This window comes from Protomyctophum bolini (genome assembly GCF_963924005.1).
Source record: "Protomyctophum bolini genome assembly, chromosome: 11".
Lineage (NCBI taxonomy): Eukaryota > Metazoa > Chordata > Actinopteri > Myctophiformes > Myctophidae > Protomyctophum > Protomyctophum bolini.
The window spans coordinates 40208564-40230777 of record NC_137872.1 but is presented as its reverse complement, the minus strand read 5'-3'; the positions used below and the strand labels follow the sequence as shown (position 1 = coordinate 40230777).

Below are 22214 nucleotides of genomic sequence, written 5' to 3'. Positions count from 1 at the left end.
GTGCAGTGATTAATTCAATATCCAGTCGTTGAATCTCTTTTGGATATGTCAACAGCAGTAGTATTCAAACTTTAAATAAACGGTGTAAACTTACAAACAAACAACAAACTGAACCATCGACCACGCACGGTCGAAAGCTGTGTCGTCTTCCCCTGTCGCACCTGAGTGCCTTCACAGTGACGGGTAATAAGGGTTTCCATGACAACCACCCACCATTCTGACTGACTGATTGCCATGACGTCATGATATAAGAAGGGCACATCATACTCATCATTCATTTGTTTAAATAAATAAAACAAAATAAACAAAAAAGCATTTTGAATTCCAACAATTATGTTATGCTTTAGCTACTGAAAAATAGCAGACTCGGTGGCGTGTATGAGCTTGTGGGTCTGCTATTTTTGGACGACTGACATAGAAACATAGCTTTTTCAGAAAACTGTCATTTTCAAACAGACATTTTTTTAGAATCTGATCTCGGATCAAAATGGTTTCAAAAAATATATTGAAATGAGGGCCTGGCTTTGTCGTCTTCACAGGCTATCCCATGATGCCTCCATATTGGTCTCTGGGCTTCCACCTGTGTCGCTGGGGCTACCGGACCACCAACGCCACGCGGGAGGTGGCACGGCACATGCACGACGCCAACATGCCCCTGGTAAGGAGGTGGCACGGAGCATGCACCATGCCAACATGCCCCTGGTAAGGAGGTGGCACAGCACATGCGCCATGCCAACCTGCCCCTGGTAAGGAGATGGCACAGCACATGCGCCATGCCAACCTGCCCCTGGTAAGGAGGTGGCACAGCGCATGCACCATGCCAACATGCCCCTGGTAAGGAGGTGGCACAGCTCATGCACCATGCCAACATGCCCCTGGTAAGGAGGTGGCACAGCGCATGCACCATGCCAACCTGCCCCTGGTAAGGAGGTGGCACAGCGCATGCACCATGCCAACCTGCCCCTGGTAAGGAGGTGGCACAGCGCATGCACCATGCCAACCTGCCCCTGGTAAGGAGGTGGCACAGCGCATGCGCCATGCCAACCTGCCTCTGGTAAACATCATAGTATAAGCTCTAATACATTGTTTACATGTGATGAACTCTTACAGTTCACTGTGAGACAAGTCCGGGTGTGCCTTGACAACAACCACACATTATTATACCAAATATACCTGTATAACATCTAGATACAAAGGTTTTTATAAACTATGATTTAATTCACTTAGTGCTTTGTGCACACTGATTTCACTTTAACTTCTATACCCTAAAGCCTAAACATATACTGATCTGTTAACCGCTCTCAATCCGGCGGCCCTATTTTAGGCATATGCTGTAGTTTAATCGTTTAATTCCTTTCAGGATAGTTTTCAAACGATGACAAGCTCACCAGTTCACGACGCATTGTGACACGTGAGCTTGTAGCTTGGCTATTCGCTAGGAATACAGGCGTGCTCTGTAATACTGGCACAAGGTCGGCTCTGCCACTTTGAGAGGTTTTTATGAGCAGCCACTTCTTCTGAAATGCTGCTGTTGTGTTGTGATGCATTGGACGTATTATTACCGTGTGTTGTTCTTGCTTACTGTAAATGGCTCTGGATTAAGAGCATCTTGCTAAATGCCTAAATTGTGTTGTGTCGTGTTGCGTCATCAGGACGTCCAGTGGAACGACCTGGACTACGCGGATAAACGCAGGGTGTTCACCTTTGACCCCCGGCGATTTGGGGACCTCCCAGACATGGTGCAGGAGTTCCACCAGAGGGGCATGAAGTACGTCCTGATCCTGGTGAGATAGACCTTGACCTCATAAGTCATAATAGAGCGTTGCAGTCCCTCCCCCTTTCAGAACGACGAGTGGCCCAGGAAATGAATCGCAATGCATTTTTTCCCCATAGGCATTTCTTAATTTTATTTATTTAAAGACCTTTTAAGCGTCGTACGAAGCCAACTCTTGTCGTGACAAATCATGACAACACACACAATATTTTGGACCAAACAAATAATTACAAAGAAGAAAAACAACCAAAAAAGTGTTGTAGCCTGCGTTTTTTGTCTACTTTCTAATTCTTTGTTTGTTTATTATGTTCTTTGTTGTCCCTTTTGAAGACGTCTTAGTGACTAAGACGTCTTCAAAAGGGACAACAAAGAACATAATAAACTCCTTAAATTTTAATAAATAATAATAATTATTATTATTATAATAACAATAGCAACAACAGCAACAATAATAATAGATCAAACTTGTAGAGTGCTTTTCTAGGCACTCAACGATGCTTTACAAAACAACATGAATAACTTTATTAAAACAAGGGGCTACAAAAGAAGCATACAATCTGTTCAAAATAGAAAGAAAGCTGAAGCTGTAATAAAAGCAATAAAATCCAATAAAAACCTCATTATTGATGATTAGTGCAGTTAGTTCTGCTGGAACAAGAGGAAAGCTGACTGACACTCAGTCAGTAACCCTATTTGTCCAGGAGATGGCAGCCTTGCACCTTGAATCAAACGTCACTCCCTTTACATGTGTTCAGGTCTGAAACTATACATTGTTTTCTTACAGATACTTTTTCAATTAATCGACGAATAGAGAAACACAAAAAAAAATGTATAATGGTTTTCTTTATACATCAGTGACTCAATGTAAAGTTTGACCAAAACAAAATCAAACAAAATAGCAAAAATAGCTGCTCTACAATCTTCTAAAACACACACACACACACACACACACACACACACACACACACACACACACACACACACACACACACACACGTATAAATAAATAGCTGTGTATGTCTATTAAAATCTCTTCATAATGCCTTGAATAAAGGTATTAGTTTGATGAACGCGGTGTGTTCCAGGACCCTGGGATCAGCAGCAGCAGCCCTCCAGGTACCTACCCTCCCTTTGATGATGGTCTGAAGAGAGACGTCTTCATCAAGAACCTCACGGGACACACACTCATTGGCAAGGTGTGTGAGTGAGTGCGTGCGTGCGTGCGCTCGCGCCTATTCGGGTTCCTTACAGATTCCTATGGGGAGCTCCAAATGGACTCTTACATGTCTGTAACTCTGAGAGTGTACAAATTGAACCAAACGGGTCCATTTGGTCCCATTTTGTCCACACTCTCAGAGTTATGGTGGTTCATGAAATTAAAGAGTTTGACAACCACCACCGTCGGTATAGCAGTTCACATAACCACCTCTGACAGTGTCTTTAACCCATTTTAAACCTGAGGACGATTCTACAAATGTCTTCTACATCCTGACAGTTTTCACAAAAACCTGTTTCTATGTCAGTCGTTCTCAAACGCATCTGGAAATATGGAGTTCCAGGGACCCCCCCCCCCCCCCCCAGAATCAAAGATTTGAGTTCAAAACGTTAGCTCTGAAAGAATATAGGCTATATTCAAGTATTTGCACCACATTTTCACGATTTTTCAATAGCAGATCTACAAGCTCGCTATGAGCTTGTAGATCTGCTATTTTTTCAATATTCCAGAAACGGTTCCAAATGTGACGGAACCCATTCCGCTTCCTCCATGTTGGATCCGGTTGGATCCGGTTCCTCCCGATTCAAATGTATGTCCAGATCCCAAACCTAGTGTGCATACATCATGTGCATTCATGTTAAAAAGCTACAATCTGGGACAAGTTGTAATGAATAGAACTTAATTTGATCAATCTGTAGGATTGAGTAAGTGGTGTATGAATTAACGAAATATTTATTTTCGTGTCATGCCACTTTGGGATTACATGACACATTTAACAAAGTACGTTGAAACAGTCCTTCTGGTTCAAATTCCAAAATGCATTATTGAATACATATTTGTAAAGTATTTGAACAAAAACGAAAACAAATAAACGTGGCCATTTACATGTAAATGGCCCTCCTCCTCATTGACCAGGCCTTTTCAAGGAATGAGGCAAATGAAAAGGTGTACTTTTGAAATAGGCGTTTCAGTTTCTCGAAGTCCTCCAACCATATAAATTCATGATTTGGATCTATCTTATTAAAAAGTCTCTCCCTAATAGAGTTGTAGAATGGACAAAAAAAAAAGCAAAATGCATTTCATTTTCAATTTCCTTTAGATCACACAGACTACATAATCTATCCTCCTCAACCCAACCGCGCCTACATATCTACCTGTCTCAATATGCAGACCAAGTATGCCAGCTCTAATTTAGGCACACAAGGATCGTTTATTTTTTGACAGATTATACAGTACATAGTCCGTGTCATAGACATGTTTTGTCTCACAGTACGTGCGGAGCTTTGCTTTATCCTTTACATTTTGATAGTTGGGCATGCAACAAGGTTATGTCTTCAAAGTTCAAACCATGTGACTCCCATTGGAAATGCATTGAGGCGCGGCCATGACACACAGAAGACACAGGAACACAAGTGTGTCTTGTGTGTGTCTTAGGTGTGAGCGAGGCCTATGTGGACACCAAAGAGTACAAAGTATTGTATACTCCTCCTGTGCGTGTGCCTGTATTTAGCCATAGATGTGAGATAAAAGGAAAAAAAAGGATTTCAAATGTTGAGTTCCATGTATGTTGTACTACGTCCAGGTGTGGCCAGGCCCAACAGCCTTCCCTGACTTCACCAACCCAGACGCCACCCAGTGGTGGGAGGACTGCATCGCTCTGTTCCACTCTAAAGTCCCGCTGGACGGCCTGTGGATTGTGAGTATATATACTGTGGATTGTGAGTATATATACTGTGGATTGTGAGTATATATACTGTGACGTCACGCCGCATCTCTGGCCTCCAAAAAGGTACTGGAGCAGTTCGGACTATTTTCACCTTTTTATGCAAAGCATGGAACGAAAACAAGGTTTCAATGTAAGAGTATACATCTTCGTCGGGTTATAAAGAAACACAGGCTACAGGTTATTTATAAACGGGTGAGAGGCAGTGGCATTCCATTCAATTAGCCAATGTCTAGAGGCCAACAGTAATGAGATGTGCAGCTTTCCACATGTGAGATAATTTTTATTTTTATTGATTGATTTATTAACAGAATTACAGTACATTTCAAGTACAAGTCAATACAACAACTGTTAACTGTGAGTGGACGACACCATGAAGCATTACACTCGTTTACAATAGGGCCCACCATTTTCAATTCATCAAAACATACGAATATACACAACTATATAGTCAAAACAAGAAATCATCATGGAGGAGGTAAAGAGGGAAAAGAAAAATATACAGTGAGGGGAAAAAGGGGTGGGTGCCTGGGGATTCAGATTTTACGGGGGCCAGTTTCTAACTGCAGCCGTCCGTAGGTGCCCTTTGAGGGCGGTTTTGAAGGAGTCAAGGGATTTGCATGTCTCAATGACTGTTGGTAGGGCGTTCGCCGCGTTCCACATTTTGGTGGCATAGGAGAGACATGAATTTTAGTCCCTTGTTTGTGCCGACACACAGTTACAACTTTCTAAATATAACAAGGACGACATGCAGTCTGAAACGGGTGAATTAACTTTGTGATTGAATAATATAAGGTCAAAAGTTAGGCCTGTATAAAAAAGACAGTCGTGAATGTATAGCTCTTACAATTTAATTGTACATACAATTAATACAATTACAAAAAGACATTTAGGGCAGCAGGCCAACTATGTGGGAATGGACTGCTGGTTAATTAAGAGCTGAACATTCATTTGATTGGCTTTCAACGTTTGCGGGAGAGGCCACACAAAAAGGATAAGCTTCTTTTTGTGTTTTACATCTTCACTTTGAAACCTGTTACCATGCGGTAGAAACCATGGCAAGACGACTGCACAACCCAAACCACTAGACAAGTTTAATTGTGTTTAATGAGTCATACTGGATTGTAGAATTTATGTTTTGGCGATAAAATAAAATAATTCTAAATTGTTTTCATCACAACTGGCATTTATCACCAGCAAGCTATTTTGGGTAAATTGCCACAGAATAGTACAATTACGTATATTATAGATTAATGGTATATTCAGTGATTTCACTGAATATATCAATATCACTTATTTTTTTGTTTTGTTCTCCCTACTATAGAGTGTTCTGACCATATAAGGAGTTCCTCCTTGTCCCCAGTTAACCCCTGGGGGTGAAAGAACCTCATAGGTTTCGTTTTTGGCTAGGTGGCCCAGCCTTCATCCAACCGGGGGGGGGGGGGGGGGGTTTCTAAATCACTCAAATCACTGAATGTCCCTTTAAACCTACGAGTGCCGTAGGTCGTAGGTCTGCTATTTTCTTTTAATCGTGAAAATGTGGCCCAAATGTTTGAATATATCCTTTTTAACGTTTTAACGTTTTTAACTCAAATCTTTGCTTCTGGCAAGGTCCCTGGAACAACATATTTTCTGGTGGGGGTCGACGGCCAATGACATATATTTTTTGGGGGGGTCCTTGACATGAAAATGTTTGAGAACGAATGACATAGAAACATGTTTTTTTCTCTCCAGAAAACTGATTTAGAAGACATTTCGTAGAATCGTTCCCAGGTCAAAATGGGTTAATACATAGATTTAGATACTCAAGCGCAGATCGGCGTCTGCATCCATGGCCCTGCGTAGGTTCTGCCAGAACAGCCCGGGGTGCCGTCCAGCCTGCGGCCAGCTCAGGTAGGTGTGGCTCTTCACCAGCTTCTTCATGTGGTAGTAGGGAGACAACTGGTGGGCCGGGATGTCCTCCAGGAACACCAGGATCAATATGTCCTTCTGCTCGTCAAACAGACGGTAGCTAAACACACAGGAGAGGAGAGGACATTAATAATAAAGCCATAATTAAGTACCACAGTGCCACAGTTTATCTTCAACACCTCTTAGCTTTAAGCCAACATGGTTCCCTCCAGACTGGTAGCTGGCAGTGGTGGCGGGGGAAAGTACTCAATTAGTTTACTTAACCCATTCTGACCTGAGATCAGATTCATACGAGGTTTCCACTGGACACACACTGGTCTGATTAGCACATTCTGACCTGAGATCAGATTTAAAAAATGTCAGTCGTTCTTCGATTTTTCAAAAATAGCAGACCTACAAGCTCGTAGCGCGCCACTCGGTGGCGCGCTATGAGCTTGTAGATCTGCTATTTTTAAATAGCTAAAGCATAACATGATGCTAACACCAAAATGGGTTCCCGCCCAGAATGGGTTAAGTGAAAGTATCAATATACCGCAATGTATAGAAATCTGAATCCCCCACCCACCCCCTTTTCCCCCTCACTGTATGTGTTTCTTTTTCCCTTTTTACCTCTATGATGAGTTCCTGTTTTGACTGTATAGTTGTGTATATTCGTACGTCGACTCTAATTGTTTGGATGAATTGAAAATGGCGGGCCCTATTGTAAACGAGTGTAATGCTTTATGGCGGCGTCCACTCACAGTTAACAGTTGTTGTATTGAGTGGTACTCGAAATGTACTGTAATTCTGCAAACTGCTAATAAATCAATCAATCAAGTACTCTGTTACAAGTAAAAGCCCGCAATTCAAAATGTACAAAAGTATTTGTATCAAAATGTGCTTAAAGTACCAAAAGTAAAAGTACTCATTATGCAGAATGTCCCATTTCAATTTGGCAGACTAGCCCATTTAGGCCTGTCAAAATGTAAAAATAATGTCTTCTAAATCCTGACAGTTTTCTGAAATATTACAGTGGTGGTCAATATTTCATGTCAAGTATATGTCAATTATATGTAATATTCCTCCGCCCCCAAATGAAAATATGTTATTCCAGGAACCCCCCAGGAAGCAAAGATTTAAGTTGAAATGTTCACTCTGTAACAATATTATATTCAAAGATTTGAGGCACATTATCACGCTTTTTGAGCTTGTAGGTCTGCTACTTTTCAATAGCTAAATTATAACAATGCCTAAAACACCAAAAGGGGTTCCCGCCCCAAAAAAACACTAAATACATGAATGACTGAACAGCCCCCACCTGGCCATCTGGATCTCTCTGGAGCACCATTCACTCTCCAGGTAATGATGGCTGATCACACAGATGGTCTTCCTGCTGCCATAGATGGCATCTGTGATGTTCTCTATGATGGGTTTACCTGCAGGGAACAAACCGCACAAACGTTATCGCAAACGAGATTCAAAACTATTTGAGGCAAGCCGTCGCAAAATGCTAGCTCCGGGTGGCGGGACAATGCTGGGCTTCTGCTCTATATGTAAAGTCTCTTGACACATCTTGTTGTGATTTGGTGATAGAAAGAGACATATGTTGTTTATACAGTAGTATGTGAGAGACAGGTTTGTGCTAGGGCATTAAGAAACTGGTCCACTAGTCGACCTTGTTGGTACTAGTTGACTAGTTGATGAGAAAAATAATAAAAAAATCATTTTTTTATTCCTGATTTTGAAGGCCTCAAGATCAGTGTACACAGTTTTTAAATTGATTTCCGAAAAAACAAAAAAATAGATAGTTAAACAACTAGTCGACTAGTTTTCAACTAGTAAAAATGACTAGAACTGAATGCCCTAGTTAGTTTGTACCTGGTGGGAAGTCTCGGTGGTGCAGACAGAGTCTCCAGCCCTGCTCTCCCTCCAGCACTGGAAGCATCTCTCTGTATACCCAGAGCTCGTCGTGAACGTTGTAGGAGATGAAGGCGTCGTAGCGCTGAGGAGACCCCCTCTTTCTTCGCGTGGCATCGTAAAGGTAGGCCAGGAAGAGGTAGTAGCCGTAGAGAAGATGCAACCGCAGGAAGTGGTAGGTGAAGGATGTGAGCAGAGTCAGCACAATCACACAGGTGGAGGAAACGAAGCAGATTAAGCTAGCGTCCGCCAAACAGGAGTGGTAGTCAAAGTCCAGAAACCTGGTTCCTTTTTTTGCCAGAGGAAAGCCACAAGTGTAGCGGTGAGCACCAGCTACCAGCGTTTGGCTGTTGTTCAGCATCCACTGCTGGAAGTCGGAGTTAGAGCAATCGCAAGCGAAAGGGTTTTCACCCATGTTAACATACCTGAGAGCAGGGAGAAAACTGAACACAGAGACATTGATCACTGCCAACTCATTCTGGCTCAGGTCCAGCCAAGAGACTCGTGTCAGGTTGGCTTGTGCCAGGAAGTCCAGGGATTTCAATGTATTGTTGGAGAGATCGACGGACTCTAGGTTTTGTATCGGGTAAAACAGCTCTGCGTCCAGGTGTGGCAGATTAGAACTCCTTAAAGTAAGAGACTTCAGCTGTGGTACATATTTAAATGTGTCTCTGTGTGGTAGATCAAAAAAGACATTCTCGGCTGTAAAATTTTCCAACTTTTTCATTGCCGATAAAAAGGTTGATATGACATCGATTTTTAATAAAAATAATTCAGTTTGTGGAATAAATGTTATGGTAAATGTCTTCAGTCTGTTCAGTATAGCATGGGGAGGTATCGGTGACACTTTATAGGGGTAGATATTAAAAATTACACCAAGTGTTTCAAGTGCATCTAGTCCTTCACAATAGGTATCCCACTCACGCACTTCACCTAATCCCAAGTCTAATTGTTTGAGCGATTTCAGACTTATAAAATCCCCCTGGCTGAGCCTTGAGACAACATTCTTATTTAAATCCAGTAATTCTAGTTTCCGCAGACCAATCTTGAACGCGTCACCAATCGTCCAAATGGAATTGTCATGGAAAGTCAGAGCCTTTAGCTCATTAAGATGTTGAAATAAGCACTGTTTGAGTTCAGAGATGTCATTGTTATCTAGATGAAGGTGTGTGAGTCTGGTTAAATTTAAGAAGTCTGAGCAGCTTAAATCATTAATATGATTGTGACGCATGTCTAGTATTTGTAGCATGGGGAGATGTTTAACATCGTCTGGCACTTTGGAAAGCATGTTGAATTTGAGGTTCAGGTGACTGAGTTGTTTCATTTGTTTTATTGAACCCTTTGACATTTCAGTCAGGTCATTATCCGATAGATCCAGGTTAATTAGCTGAGTACAAGGTGACAGTTTTTCAGTTAGGTTGGTAGTAATGCAGAGATTTATGTCGAGTGTCCTCAGAGTGGGTATTTTGCAGGCAATATTTAAGAGCCCTCTTTGGATCCAATCATCCATGGAAGACAGTTGTAGGTATGCTAGTGAATCAAGGCTCTGTAGAGCCTTTCTGATGGAGTTAAACGTTATCAATTCACCATTAAAAGACACCTTAGTTATATTCCTGAGAAAATACTTGTCTGGTATGTCCCACTCCAATCCATCGGCAGTGCAGCCTGACAGGTCGATTGTCTCGAGATGTGGAAATACAGCTGTTGTAATGCTAAACTTTTTCATTGACGGTGCATCATCAACCATCAACTCCCTGAGCTCAGAGGTCATGTTGAATGGCAGATCTTTTGACTGAAAAGACTCCAACTCATCACTGAAGATTAACAGCATGTGCAAGCGTGGTAGTTGTTGTAAGATGGTGATGATATCCATCATTTGATTGGGTGTCATGCTTAGTGTCTGCAAATTGGGGAGTAACTTGAACGCAGCAGAGTCGACAAATTGGAAATAGTTGTGTTCCAAGCTCAGTATTGAGAGGTTTGACAGTCCTTGAAACATATTGTCTGTCAGTGTTGTTAGCAGGTTATTGTCCATACGGAGCACTTGAAGTTGCACCAAAGGGACAAAAGCCCCGTCATCTACATGAGTTATTAAATTCATACACAGGTCCAACACCGTTAGATTTGACAGATGCAAAGTATCTGTACTGCTTATATTTGGGATGTTATTGAACCTTAGTGTTAACCCCTTAACGTATCCAGGAATGTCATCTGGTATCCTATCAAGACCACTCTTATAACAATAAACTGGAGCACCCTCAGTGACATTTTCAGAGTAATGGATAGTGCAGTGTTTCAGGAAGTAAGCCAGTGTGGGACTAAGATGAAGCGTGAACAACAGAAATAAGAAGGAGAAACAATGGCAGCTTCCTGTCTGTAGCTTCATGGCTGTGTTCAACTGGGTCAACTGTCAGGTACTTTTGGTGGAGTGACTCTGCTGTGGACACTGGTTGGTGACAACACTGTTCAGCATTGATGATCTAAAGCCGGGGACACAACAGAAAAACGGTTACACTGCACATGTAGCCTTTTATTTGATCTTTAAAGGACCACTTCACCACTTATCTTCATATAATTGGTCCTCACTATATGGTTCATGATAAAATAACACATTTATTGTTGTCTGTGGGCAGTTCAGAAACTGTATTTATTTTACAAATATATATTTAGATTTATATTACTGAAATAAAGGTATATAGGGTAAAGGATAGGTGCTGGGGAAACAGTTTGTACTCGCTCTGGAGTGTCGGTCAGAACACTGGATGATGAGGCAAGATATAGAGTCCAATGGTTTTAATGGGGGTTAAGGTGGTAGCATGGACAGCATACAGATGCACAGGTATTGCGTGAGTGGGTAATTGGGTATGTGTATGTGTATGTGTATGTGTGTGGTTTCTGCGGAATAAACCCAGAAAAGTATGTCAGTTCTGTATACTGTCTGTACTAAAGATGGTATTAACATTTAACACAGAAATAATCAGGTGAACATCAGATAAAACACAATCAACCAAAATATACATATACAGCAGTTATTAATAATGTTCAATACACAGGAGTTTCATTCCAAGCCACTGACGTTACTAAATGAACCATGGTTACGTTTAAGTTACTAAACTAAAGCGCCCGCGAGGCGGCCACTGTAGCAGCTGTTGGCAATTATTGGCAATGATTAAATTGCGGATGCAGAGCACCCGCAAACGTAAAGAGGGGGATATATATATAGACAGTAAACATACATTCCAAACAAACTGTAAACAATACACAACCCAGGTAATGCTATTGAATAATCCAGGCAGGTAAACTAGGCTACAATGTCAGAAAATAACAGAAGACAGCCTAAATAGCTATATGTCCATATTGCAGATCAGCACATGAGCACACTGACCGGGTCATATAATAAAATGACAGAAAGAAAGTAGCACTCGGGAATAAGTCAAACATCACAGAAACATGTAGCACAACTAGGGGTTACGTATGTAACCAAAGTTATATAACAGCGAGCAAGGCTGCTCACTTATGGGAGTTTGCGCCCCCTAGCGTAAACACAGAAGCATTATATAAACTCACAGACAATTTTGGCTGGGACTTTGAGACGTGATGACGTTGAGAACCGCCCACCGGTGCGCTAGTATAAAAGCGCGTCAACGTCCCTTAGTCTCCATTCGATAACAATTGTTCTCTTCTCAAGCAACAAGAAGGGAATCCTAGTGAGCAGCCTTGCTCGCTGTTATATAACTTTGGTTACATACGTAACCCCTAGTTATATTAATCAGCTTAGCAAGGCTGCTCACTTATGGGAGACTTTATTAACTCCCTTATTGTCATCGCGAAGTCTGGACCCTTAGGGCCCGTACCATCTGTGAGCAAGGACCACAGTACGTCCCCAAAAGGACTACTGCCCTTCCTTGGGAAAGCCAACCTGGCCCAGATCTGTCATAAGCGCCTAAGAGGAGCCGACAGAACAACCAGCTCAGCACCCTGGAGAAGACCAATGTCCCCCCAGGGAGCCAAGTCACTCCACTAACTGGAGGCCACGCTCAGGACCGCATGCGCCATCGGCGCTGCCGTCACATCCAGCCTATAGAAGGTGGCAAAAGTGGAAGACGATGCCCAACTTGCAGCGGAACAAACATCCTGAACAGAGACCCCCCTACAGAGGGCCCAGGATGACACCATACCCCTCGTGGAATGCGCCTTCAACCCTATGGGAGGCACCATATTCCTACCAGAGTAAGCCCGCTCTATAGCCTCCACGATCCACTGGGAAAGCCTAATCTTCGAGATAGGCAGTCCCACAGTCTTGGGATCCCAGGAGACAAACAGCTGTGTAGTCTTCCTTGTCGCCTTAGTTTTGTCCAATACAACCTCAATGCCCTCACCGGACAGAGGTTATGCCTCCTCTTCTCCTCCTCAGAGGCAAAGGGGGGCGGACAGAACGCCACCAGGTCCATCGGTACCTGGGGTAGCCAGGCGGTTCTTAGGTAAAAATGCCGGATTGGTCTTCATGACCACCCTAGCATCCCCATTAAACCTCATGCATTCCGCACTCGTGGACAACGCATGGATATCACCGACCCTCTTAGCGGTCACCAAAGCTATTAACAACGCTGTCTTCAGCGACAATAGCTTCATACTCAACCCCTCCAAGGGCTCAAACGGTGGTCGGGGAACAGAGAGTCCAGAACCAAAGCAAGGTCCCATGAAGGGACCAGAGACTTAGTCACCGGAAGGAGACGACTAGCTCCCTTCATGAACTGGCGTACCAGCGGGAGCTGGCCCACCGTCCTGTCCTCAAAACCGATGTGGCAGGCAGAGACAGCAGCCAGATACACCTTGACAGTACTAAAGGCTCTGCCTTTATCCAAGAGGTCCTGGAGGAACGACAGAACGACCCTCACTGGCGCTTGAAAAGGCACCACTTGAGCTGGTGAACACCAGTCCTCAAACAACCGCCACCTCAAATCATAGGCATCCCTGGTCGACTGCGTCCTCGCACACTGAATAGTGTTGATGACGCTCTGGGGAAGACCCTCCGCGCCAAGATTCAGCCTTTCACGGGCCAGGCCCAGAGGTCTAGATCTTCCGGCCGCGGGTGGAATATCTCGCCCCCCGCCTGAGTCAATAGGTCCCTGCGTACTGGAAGCTGCCAGGGCCGATCGTACAGGAGAGGGACAATGTCCGACCTCCAAGAGCCCCATCCTGGGTCCACTAAGATCACCGACAGGCACTGCGTCCTCACCCTCTCCAGTGTGGGAAGGATGAGAGACAGCGGGGGGAAAGCGTAAAGAAGGCCCCGGGGCCAACGGTGCGCCAAGGCATCCAAACCTAGCGGAACCGTCCCTGCTATGAAGAAGAACAGAGGACACTTGCTGTTCTCTTCCGACGCAAACAGATCCACTCGTGGCTCGCCGAACCTCCCCCACATCTGCCTGGCCACTGTCTTGTGCAGTGACCAAGCCGCGTAGAGGTATCGGCCCCTGGATAACGGATCCGCCCCCGTGTTCTGGAGTCCCGGAACATGGGAGGCTCTGACCGAAAGAAGGTGCTCGTCGCACCATAGCGTCAGCCTGTGTGCTAACGCATGCAGTTTGGTGGACCGTAGGACCCCTTGCTTGTTGATATAGCACATCGTCTGTGTACACTTCACAAAAGTCCTTGGACTTAGTGACAGTCCGAACGGAAGGACCAGATATTTGTATATCTGTCCCTTGAAGCCGAACCGCAGGAATTTTCTGTGTGGTGGGTAGATGGGAATGTGGAAATACGCGTCTCTGAGATCGAGAGTTGTATACCAGTCCCCTCGACGCATCATGAGCAGCAGAGCCTTGCTCGTGAGCATTTTGAAGCGAAACACTTTCAAATAGCCGTTCAGAGCACGTAGGTCTAGAATGGGCCGCATGCCCCCCCCTTTCTTCTTCACGAGAAAGTAGCGGGAGTAAACCCCGGCGTTGCTCTGTTCCATAGACACCACACGTATAGCCTTCTTCTCCAGCAGAGACGTTATCTCGTCCTGGAGAACCTCGACTGACTGACCACTCGCTTGCGAAAACAGAACGCTCCCACAAGTGGGAGGTCTCCTGGCAAACTGTAGTTTGTTACCCTTCGAGGTGGTGTTCAACCCCCAAGGATGAACACCACAACGATTCCAGTCCTGTAGACGCAGCGCCAGAGGGGTTGAAGCCAGCTCCGAACCTTTTCGTGGTAGAGCGGCGTCCCTTCCGGTCAGGCGCGTGGAAGCTGAGAGTAGGGCCATCTATAGCCATCATCACAGACCGTCACACAGCGCGGAAACCAAACTGTTTCCTGAGGTCGCCCATTTGTGGGGGACCGAGTTGGCATTGTCTAGGTGGAAGCCGGGGCAAAGCCGTCAGGCTGGGGGTAGCCACTTTTCCCTGTAGACCAGGAAACACGTGACTGGAACCGTAGACCAAGCTCGCCGGTGTCATAGGCATGTGGAAGCTGAGAATAGGGCCATCTATGGCCGTTATCACAGACCGTCACACAGCATGGAAACAGGCTGTTTCCTAAGGTCGCCCACTTGTGGGAAACCGAGGCGGCATTGTCTAAGTGGAAGCCAGGGCAAAGCCGTCAAGCCGGAGGTCGCCACTCATTCCTGTAGCCAGGAAACACGTGACGGAAGCCGGAGACAAGCACCCGCTGGTCCACAACACCCCGGTTACGCTAGTAACCTCATGTCCTCGCAGGCCGTTTCACGAAGCTGCACGTAGCACGCCCGTGAAGAGCCGAGTTGGCAGGTAGTCACGTTAGAGAGAGGTCTCGTCACAGGAGAACGTCACTCAGGTGGGACTTAAGCCGGGCTATTGCCAGCAACCTATTATCTTGCAAGGTCAAGAAAAGCGTGGACAAGCGAGCTGCAGGCAGGGCTTGCCGACTATAGAGCTCGGTTACGCACGTAACTTCCAACTCTAATAGCAATTTACCGGGCCAAGCGCCAACAATGGCAGCCGGCAGGCAGTCACGTTAGAGTGAGGGTCCGGGCAGGAAGTGGCATGCTGCTGCGAAACCGCCACCTCACCTTGTAAAGTCAAGAGAAGCGTGGGCAGACAGGTTGCAGGCAGGGCTCGCTGATTATGGAGCCCTAGTTACGTCAGTAACCTCCAATCCAATGGCTGCCCTTACAAGGCTAAGTGCCAACAATTGCCGAGTCGCAGGCCGCCACGTTAGAGTGAGGGTACGGGCAGAGCTAGTACGTGCCGTCGCGAAACTGTCACTTTATCTTGTAAGGTCAAGAAATACGTGGACAAGCAAGCCGCAGGCCGGGCTCGCTGATTATGGAGCTCTAGTTACGCAAGTAACCTCCAATCCTCATAGCGGCTTTCGAGGCTGGGTGCCTACAGTAGCCGAGTCGGCAGGCAGCCACGTTAGCGTGAGGGTCCGGGCCGAGCTATTGCACGTTGCCGAGGGACAGTCACTCTCAATTTACGGGCTGCCAGGATTAAGGAGCCCTAGTTACGTCAGTAACCTCCGCTTCAATGGCCGCTCTTACAAGCTAAGTGCAGCGATAGCTGAGTCGCAGACCGCCACATCAGTGGGGTGCGAAGCAGCAGCCCGAGCCATCAGCCACGTAGGCGGAGGCTCCGTGGGCGAACACGCTACCTGCATGGTTCGCTGATTCATGCCACCCGGGTTACTAACAGTACCCTCGAGTTTTATCAATCAGTTTCACAGGGCTGTAAGTTTCAGACCAACACGCTGCCGTGGGCTCGAAGGGCCGCGGGACATCGTGTGTGGAAGCTGGGGAAAGAGCTATCACTAGCTGTTCACCCAGACCGTCAACACAGCGTGAGAGCTAAACAGGCATATCACTATATGCTGTTTGAATCATCGGGGCGTCGGAGAGCGGCGCCTCCATGTCAGGGGACCAGTGCCTGGCTCCTTGTTTCAGAGCGGCAGTGTAGGCCTTCCGTGCAAGAGGTTGCCATAGCCCAGGCAGTAGAGACACTCGTCATGCAAGTCGTCATGGGCGAGCAGGCCCTTGCAGGTCTTGCACGCCCCTTGTATGCACTGGCTGTGAGCGTCCGCCCGGGCGCGGCGGCGTTGGCGACGGGTTGTGGTCGGGGACTCTGCCATCACACGAGGCTTAGAAGCACGTGGAAACGAAGAGCAGAGTTACAAGCAGCCACGTAGGTGGAGGCTTCGTGGGCGAACACGTTACAGGCAAGGCTCACTGGTTCATATAACCCTGGTTACAACAGTAACTGCGAGTTTAATCAATCAGTTTCACAAGGCTGCGCGTTTCAGATCACCACGCTGCCGCGGGCTCGAAAGGCCGCGGGACGTTGTATGTGGAGGCCGAGAAAAGAGCTATTACTAGCTGTTAACGCAGGCCGTCAACACAAACGTGAGAGCTAAACAGAAATATTACTATATGCAGTCTAGAATACACGGCGCCACGGGCTAGAAGGCCGCGGGGCGTTGTATGTGGAGGCCGAGAAAAGAGCTATTATTAGCTGTTAATGCAGGCCGTCAACACAAACGTGAGAGCTAAACAGAAATATTACTATATGCTGTTCAGAATACCACGGCGCCACGGGCTAGAAAGGCCGCGGGGCGTTGTATGTGGAGGCCGAGAAAAGAGCTATTATTAGCTGTTAATGCAGGCCGTCAACACAAACGTGAGAGCTAAACAGAAATATTACTATATGCTGTTCAGAATACCACGCCGCCACGGGCTTGAAGGGCCGCGGGGCGTTGCGTGTGGAGGCAGAGAAAAGAGCTATCACTAGCTGTTAACGCAGGCCGTCAACACAGACGTGAGAGCTAAGCAGAAATATTACTATATTTTGTGCAGCTCACCACGCCGTCACGGGCTTCGGGGCCGCGGGACGTGCGTGTGCTGTGTCGGCTACACTAGCTGTTAACGCAGGCAGTCAACACAGACGTGAGAGCTAAGCAGAAATATTACTATATTTTGTGCAGCTCACCACGCCGTCACGGGCTTCGGGGCCGCGGGACGTGCGTGTGCTGTGTCGGCTACACTAGCTGTTAACGCAGGCCGTCAACACAAACGTGAAAGCTAAGCAGAAATATTACTATATTTTGTGCAGCTCACCACGCTGTCACGGGCTTCGAGGCCGCGGTACGTGCGTGTGTTGTGTCGGCTATAGCAGGCTAATGGTAGCAGCCACCGATGCCGGCACACGTGTGGAAACTAGCAAAGGGTCGAGACCGTTTCTAGCCCGTCACACGTTCGGGACCTTAAGTCACCGAAGTTTGTGTGGAAGCAAAAAAAAAAAAAAAAAAAAACACGCTATTGCTAGCCGTGTCAAAGACCGTCACACGGGTAAAGAAACTTAGCAGGGCTCGAGCCACCACACAAGTTACATTACCCACCAAGTTATTATTAACCTTGGTTAAGGAAAACGGACTTACCGTTTTTCTTTACTTCTCGAAGCCTCTAGGAAAGCAGTTTCCGCGGTACCGAGAAGTTTTCTCGTCCTTATGGAAATAACTCAGATGCTAAACCTTAGGGAGACTTCGCTTGCGCTGTGTAACACATACACATGAGAAGAAACAAATGAATGGAGACTAAGGGACGTTGACGCGCTTTTATACTAGCGCACCGGTGGGCGGTTCTCAACGTCATCACGTCTCAAAGTCCCAGCCAAAATTGTCTGTGAGTTTATATAATGCTTCTGTGTTTACGCTAGGGGGCGCAAACTCCCATAAGTGAGCAGCCTTGCTAAGCTGATTAATATAACTCACCACTGTTCAAAGACGCACACAGGTAAAGGAAATAAAGGAGTATGAACAGGAATGTCCGTGGTTAATTTGTGAGAAGATAAACTCAGACGGGAGAAAACAGTCTCTTGGCGTCACTTTGTTAGACTACTAATTTAAAGGTGGGCGCGCTCTCGCTATACCTGCCTGCGGGGCGCGCTCATGCACGCGCTTTGGGAGCGTGCCTGTCATGTCTCTTGGACTTTGTAACAATTACCGTGAGAACGCTTCCACAGTTCCATTTTCGCATCGCAACTTTTCAGGAACAGAAAGCTTGCCGTTTCTATTAACTTGTTCCCCATCGATGATGGCGGGTTTCTGAATTGCCCACAGCCCTCCCATGAGACACAGACAGAGTAGGACACATTGTATCATGAACTTTTAGTTAGTGAGGACCAATTATATGAAGGTCGGTTGAAAAGAGGTGAAGTGGTCCTTTAACTCTACATAGATGTTCAGTATACATGGCTCATGTATACCCCTCCCCACCCCCAACACAAACTGACTGCAAAAATAACCTTATAATAGAGAAAATATATCATAAATGAATACTGAAACCAGATAATCATTAAGAAAAGTTCATGCATGTACTATGTATACTACCGGTATGTAAACTCTTCATTTCCATATTCCAGCCATTAAAATAAACAACTTTTTTTCCCTTTTTTTTATATAATTTAGGGACCCCCCCCAAATAATTTGGCGAAATTACAGACCCATAAGGATCCATTTGGTTCTTAACTATCATTTAACTGTGGGGGGACCCCCTGGAACTCCCTCAAGTACCCCTGGGGGTCCCCGGACTCCACTTTGGGAACCACTACTCTACTACACCAGGGGTCTTCAACATTTTTCAGACCAAGGACATCTTAGCTGAGAGAGAGAGAGACATGAAGCAGTCCAGCTGCTTCATGTCTCTTTATAAAATGATGTTGCAGAATGAAAGTTTTCACAGATCGCATAGAATCCATAGATAGCCTTTTGTTTGTTTATATATCTTTTCTAAATTATTATGTTTGATTCATGTTGATGTGTATTCTCTGATAAAGTAAAAACAGTCCCCATCACACAAAGATTTTGCACACCCCTCTCTCTCTCTCTCTCTCTCTCTGTGGGTAGGGGAAAAACAGACCCGCTCTTAGCTAGTGTACTATTTTTGAATTTGAGTCCTTGGGATGGTCATAATTAAAATATATTGCATACACAATAAATACATGTATCTTTAAAAAAAAGAGAAATGGGAGAGATATTGTGGACTAAAATAAAACCTGTATTGACAAATATTCCCAAGTCTCACTGCAAGTCTTAAGCTCCTTAAAGGTAGTGGGACCGAATTAATGTGGTGGACAAACCCATTTAGGCCTGAGGCCTCTAAATCCTGACCTAAGGTTTCTGAAAAACATATATAGCAGAATCAAAATGTTTACATTTTTGAATACTGTACATACTGTACAGAACCCAAATATGGGTTTCCGTTCTGAGTGGGTAAAACACCAAAATGGGAATGGGTTAATTCATACAGGCTGGTGCTTTTATTTGTGAAATATCGAGAATTTGACTGTTTTAGCCCATTAACCCATTCAAACTGGAATTTTAGAATGGCAGATATACAAGCTATATACAAGCTCGCACGCAGCGCATCACTGAGCTTGTACATCTGCCTTTTTAAAATGTAAAAGTGTGATATATACCAACTAATTTAGGGTAAGTCTTTGGTTAAAATAGGGTTGTTAAATGGCTCTATATTCTGATGGTACTCATTGCTCCCTCTCCCTGTCTCGCTAGCTCCTTATTAAACAGAAAATGCATTTTCAGGTCAGGTTACCAATTTTATCCAAACAGGATATAGAGAACCCATATTGGGCGCAGAGTAAACAAATGCAGTTGGTGGTGATGACGCAAATAAATGAGCAGACGACATTGGAACTAGAACACTATAAGGAATTGGAATATTGAATCCTACCTGATCTACATACCACAATCGTCCTTTCAGTGGTTTACTCAACATAGGAATGAAGGGTCATTTCAGCGTGGTCCATTTGACCACAGTTGGCCTCAGCTGTCACGCCAGAAATCACATGGGCCGGGTGACTGGGGTGAGAGAAGTGAAAGAGGAAGCACGCTGAATTGCAGAATTACTTCTTGGAAATGAGATATGCAGGCCATGGGAACTATTAAATAAGGCTTTCGCTCCTGTTCGTATTCACACTCCCGGGAAGCCGGGGTGCATACTTAGTTTAGACTAGTCAGGTTAGACATGGGTTAAGGTTAGGTTTAGGTGTGCTGCCCCGTGGGAGGTTAGGGTTATGGTGAGGGTTTGATATAGGTTGTAGTTGTAGGACTAATGACTGGTCTAACCAAATGACTAGTCTAAACTAAGTACTGTCTAAACTAAGTACTGCACCCGGGAAGCCAAGGAAGAACCTCCATCCCAAAGTGTTCACATGAGCCTGCCACCGGGAGGCAGATTTTTGCACAACACACTTTTTGTTACTACCACCATTTTTGTTCAAACCTCACCCACATTAGTATACACCTATGTGGTCATGTGATCAAGATGTGTTTGTCAGATTTTTCAGACTGCATTCTAATTGACAGGCAACCCAGCCTAGCGGAGACCAGAGCTCCTCTGAGGGAGACACTTTTCTAGTTTTATTTTATTTCAAAGGTATTATTTGGAAAGGTTTGATATTTATAGAAGCTGAAAAGGGTGGGATTAAAGAAGCCATGACTTCGGATATGATGGTAGGAAAACTAAAGGATGTGACTTTACCATTCAATTCAATCAAGTTAGTTTTGCATTGTTCATTTGAGTTTTTATTTATAGTTTCATTATTTTAACACTTTCTATTTTAGTTTTCTGTAAACAGACTAGTGCACACACTACAGTAGGCTACACTAAGCCTCACACTTATCAGTGGTGATAACAGGTTTGTTGCATCTGTGATCTCACCGCCATATGTCTTATGTTAGTATTGTATGCACTTCATACATGTTTTGATATGAACGAGTCCTCTCTCTCCTTCCAGGATATGAACGAGTCATTCTCTCTCTCCTTCCAGGATATGAACGAGTCCTTCTCTCTCTCCTTCCAGGATATGAACGAGTCCTTCTCTCTCTCCTTCCAGGATATGAACGAGTCCTTCTCTATCTCCTTCCAGGATATGAACGAGTCCTTCTCTCTCTCCTTCCAGGATATGAACGAGTCCTTCTCTCTCTCCTTCCAGGATATGAACGAGTCCTTCTCTCTCTCCTTCCAGAATATGAACGAGTCATTCTCTCTCTCCTTCCAGGATATGAACGAGTCCTTCTCAATCTCCTTCCAGGATATGAACGAGTCCTTCTCTCTCTCCTTCCAGGATATGAACGAGTCCTTCTCTCTCTCCTTCCAGAATATGAACGAGTCATTCTCTCTCTCCTTCCAGGATATGAACGAGTCCTTCTCAATCTCCTTCCAGGATATGAACGAGTCCTTCTCTCTCTCCTTCCAGGATATGAACGAGTCCCTCTCTCTCTCCTTCCAGGATATGAACGAGTCCTTCTCTCTCTCCTTCCAGGATATGAACGAGTCCTTCTCAATCTCCTTCCAGGATATGAACGAGTCCTTCTATCTCTCCTTCCAGGATATGAACGAGTCCTTCTCTCTCTCCTTCCAGGATATGAACGAGCCAGCCAGTTTTGTCCAGGGTTCGGTGGATGGCTGTCCTGACACCGACCTGGAGAACCCTCCCTACACGCCAGGTGTGTGTGTGTGTGTGTGTGTGTGTGTGTGTGTGTGTGTGTGTGTGTGTGTGTGTGTGTGTGTGTGTGTGTGTGTGTGTGTGTGTGTGTGTGTGTGTGTGTGTGTGTGTGTGTGTGTGTGTGTGTGTGTGTGTGTGTGTGTGTGTGCTGACTCCATTATAGTATTTACACAAGTACTACTTTAATCTCATACTGTGTAATTCTTTCTGTTA

At 45.2% G+C, this 22214-nt stretch overlaps 1 protein-coding gene across 1 annotated transcript in view; it reads left to right on the top strand.

Moving 5' to 3' along the window:
• LOC308323487 (lysosomal alpha-glucosidase-like) overlaps positions 1-22214 on the top strand; it is a gene marked incomplete at both ends in the record, with an annotated part of 38322 nt that overhangs the window by 4904 nt on the left and 11204 nt on the right. Inside the window, 5 exons of the mRNA XM_080775215.1 lie at positions 540-658; positions 1653-1784; positions 2860-2970; positions 4573-4686; positions 21918-22002. Of these exons, the coding sequence (XP_080631341.1) occupies positions 540-658; positions 1653-1784; positions 2860-2970; positions 4573-4686; positions 21918-22002 (561 nt within the window). The remainder of the gene's footprint in view (positions 1-539; positions 659-1652; positions 1785-2859; positions 2971-4572; positions 4687-21917; positions 22003-22214) is intronic.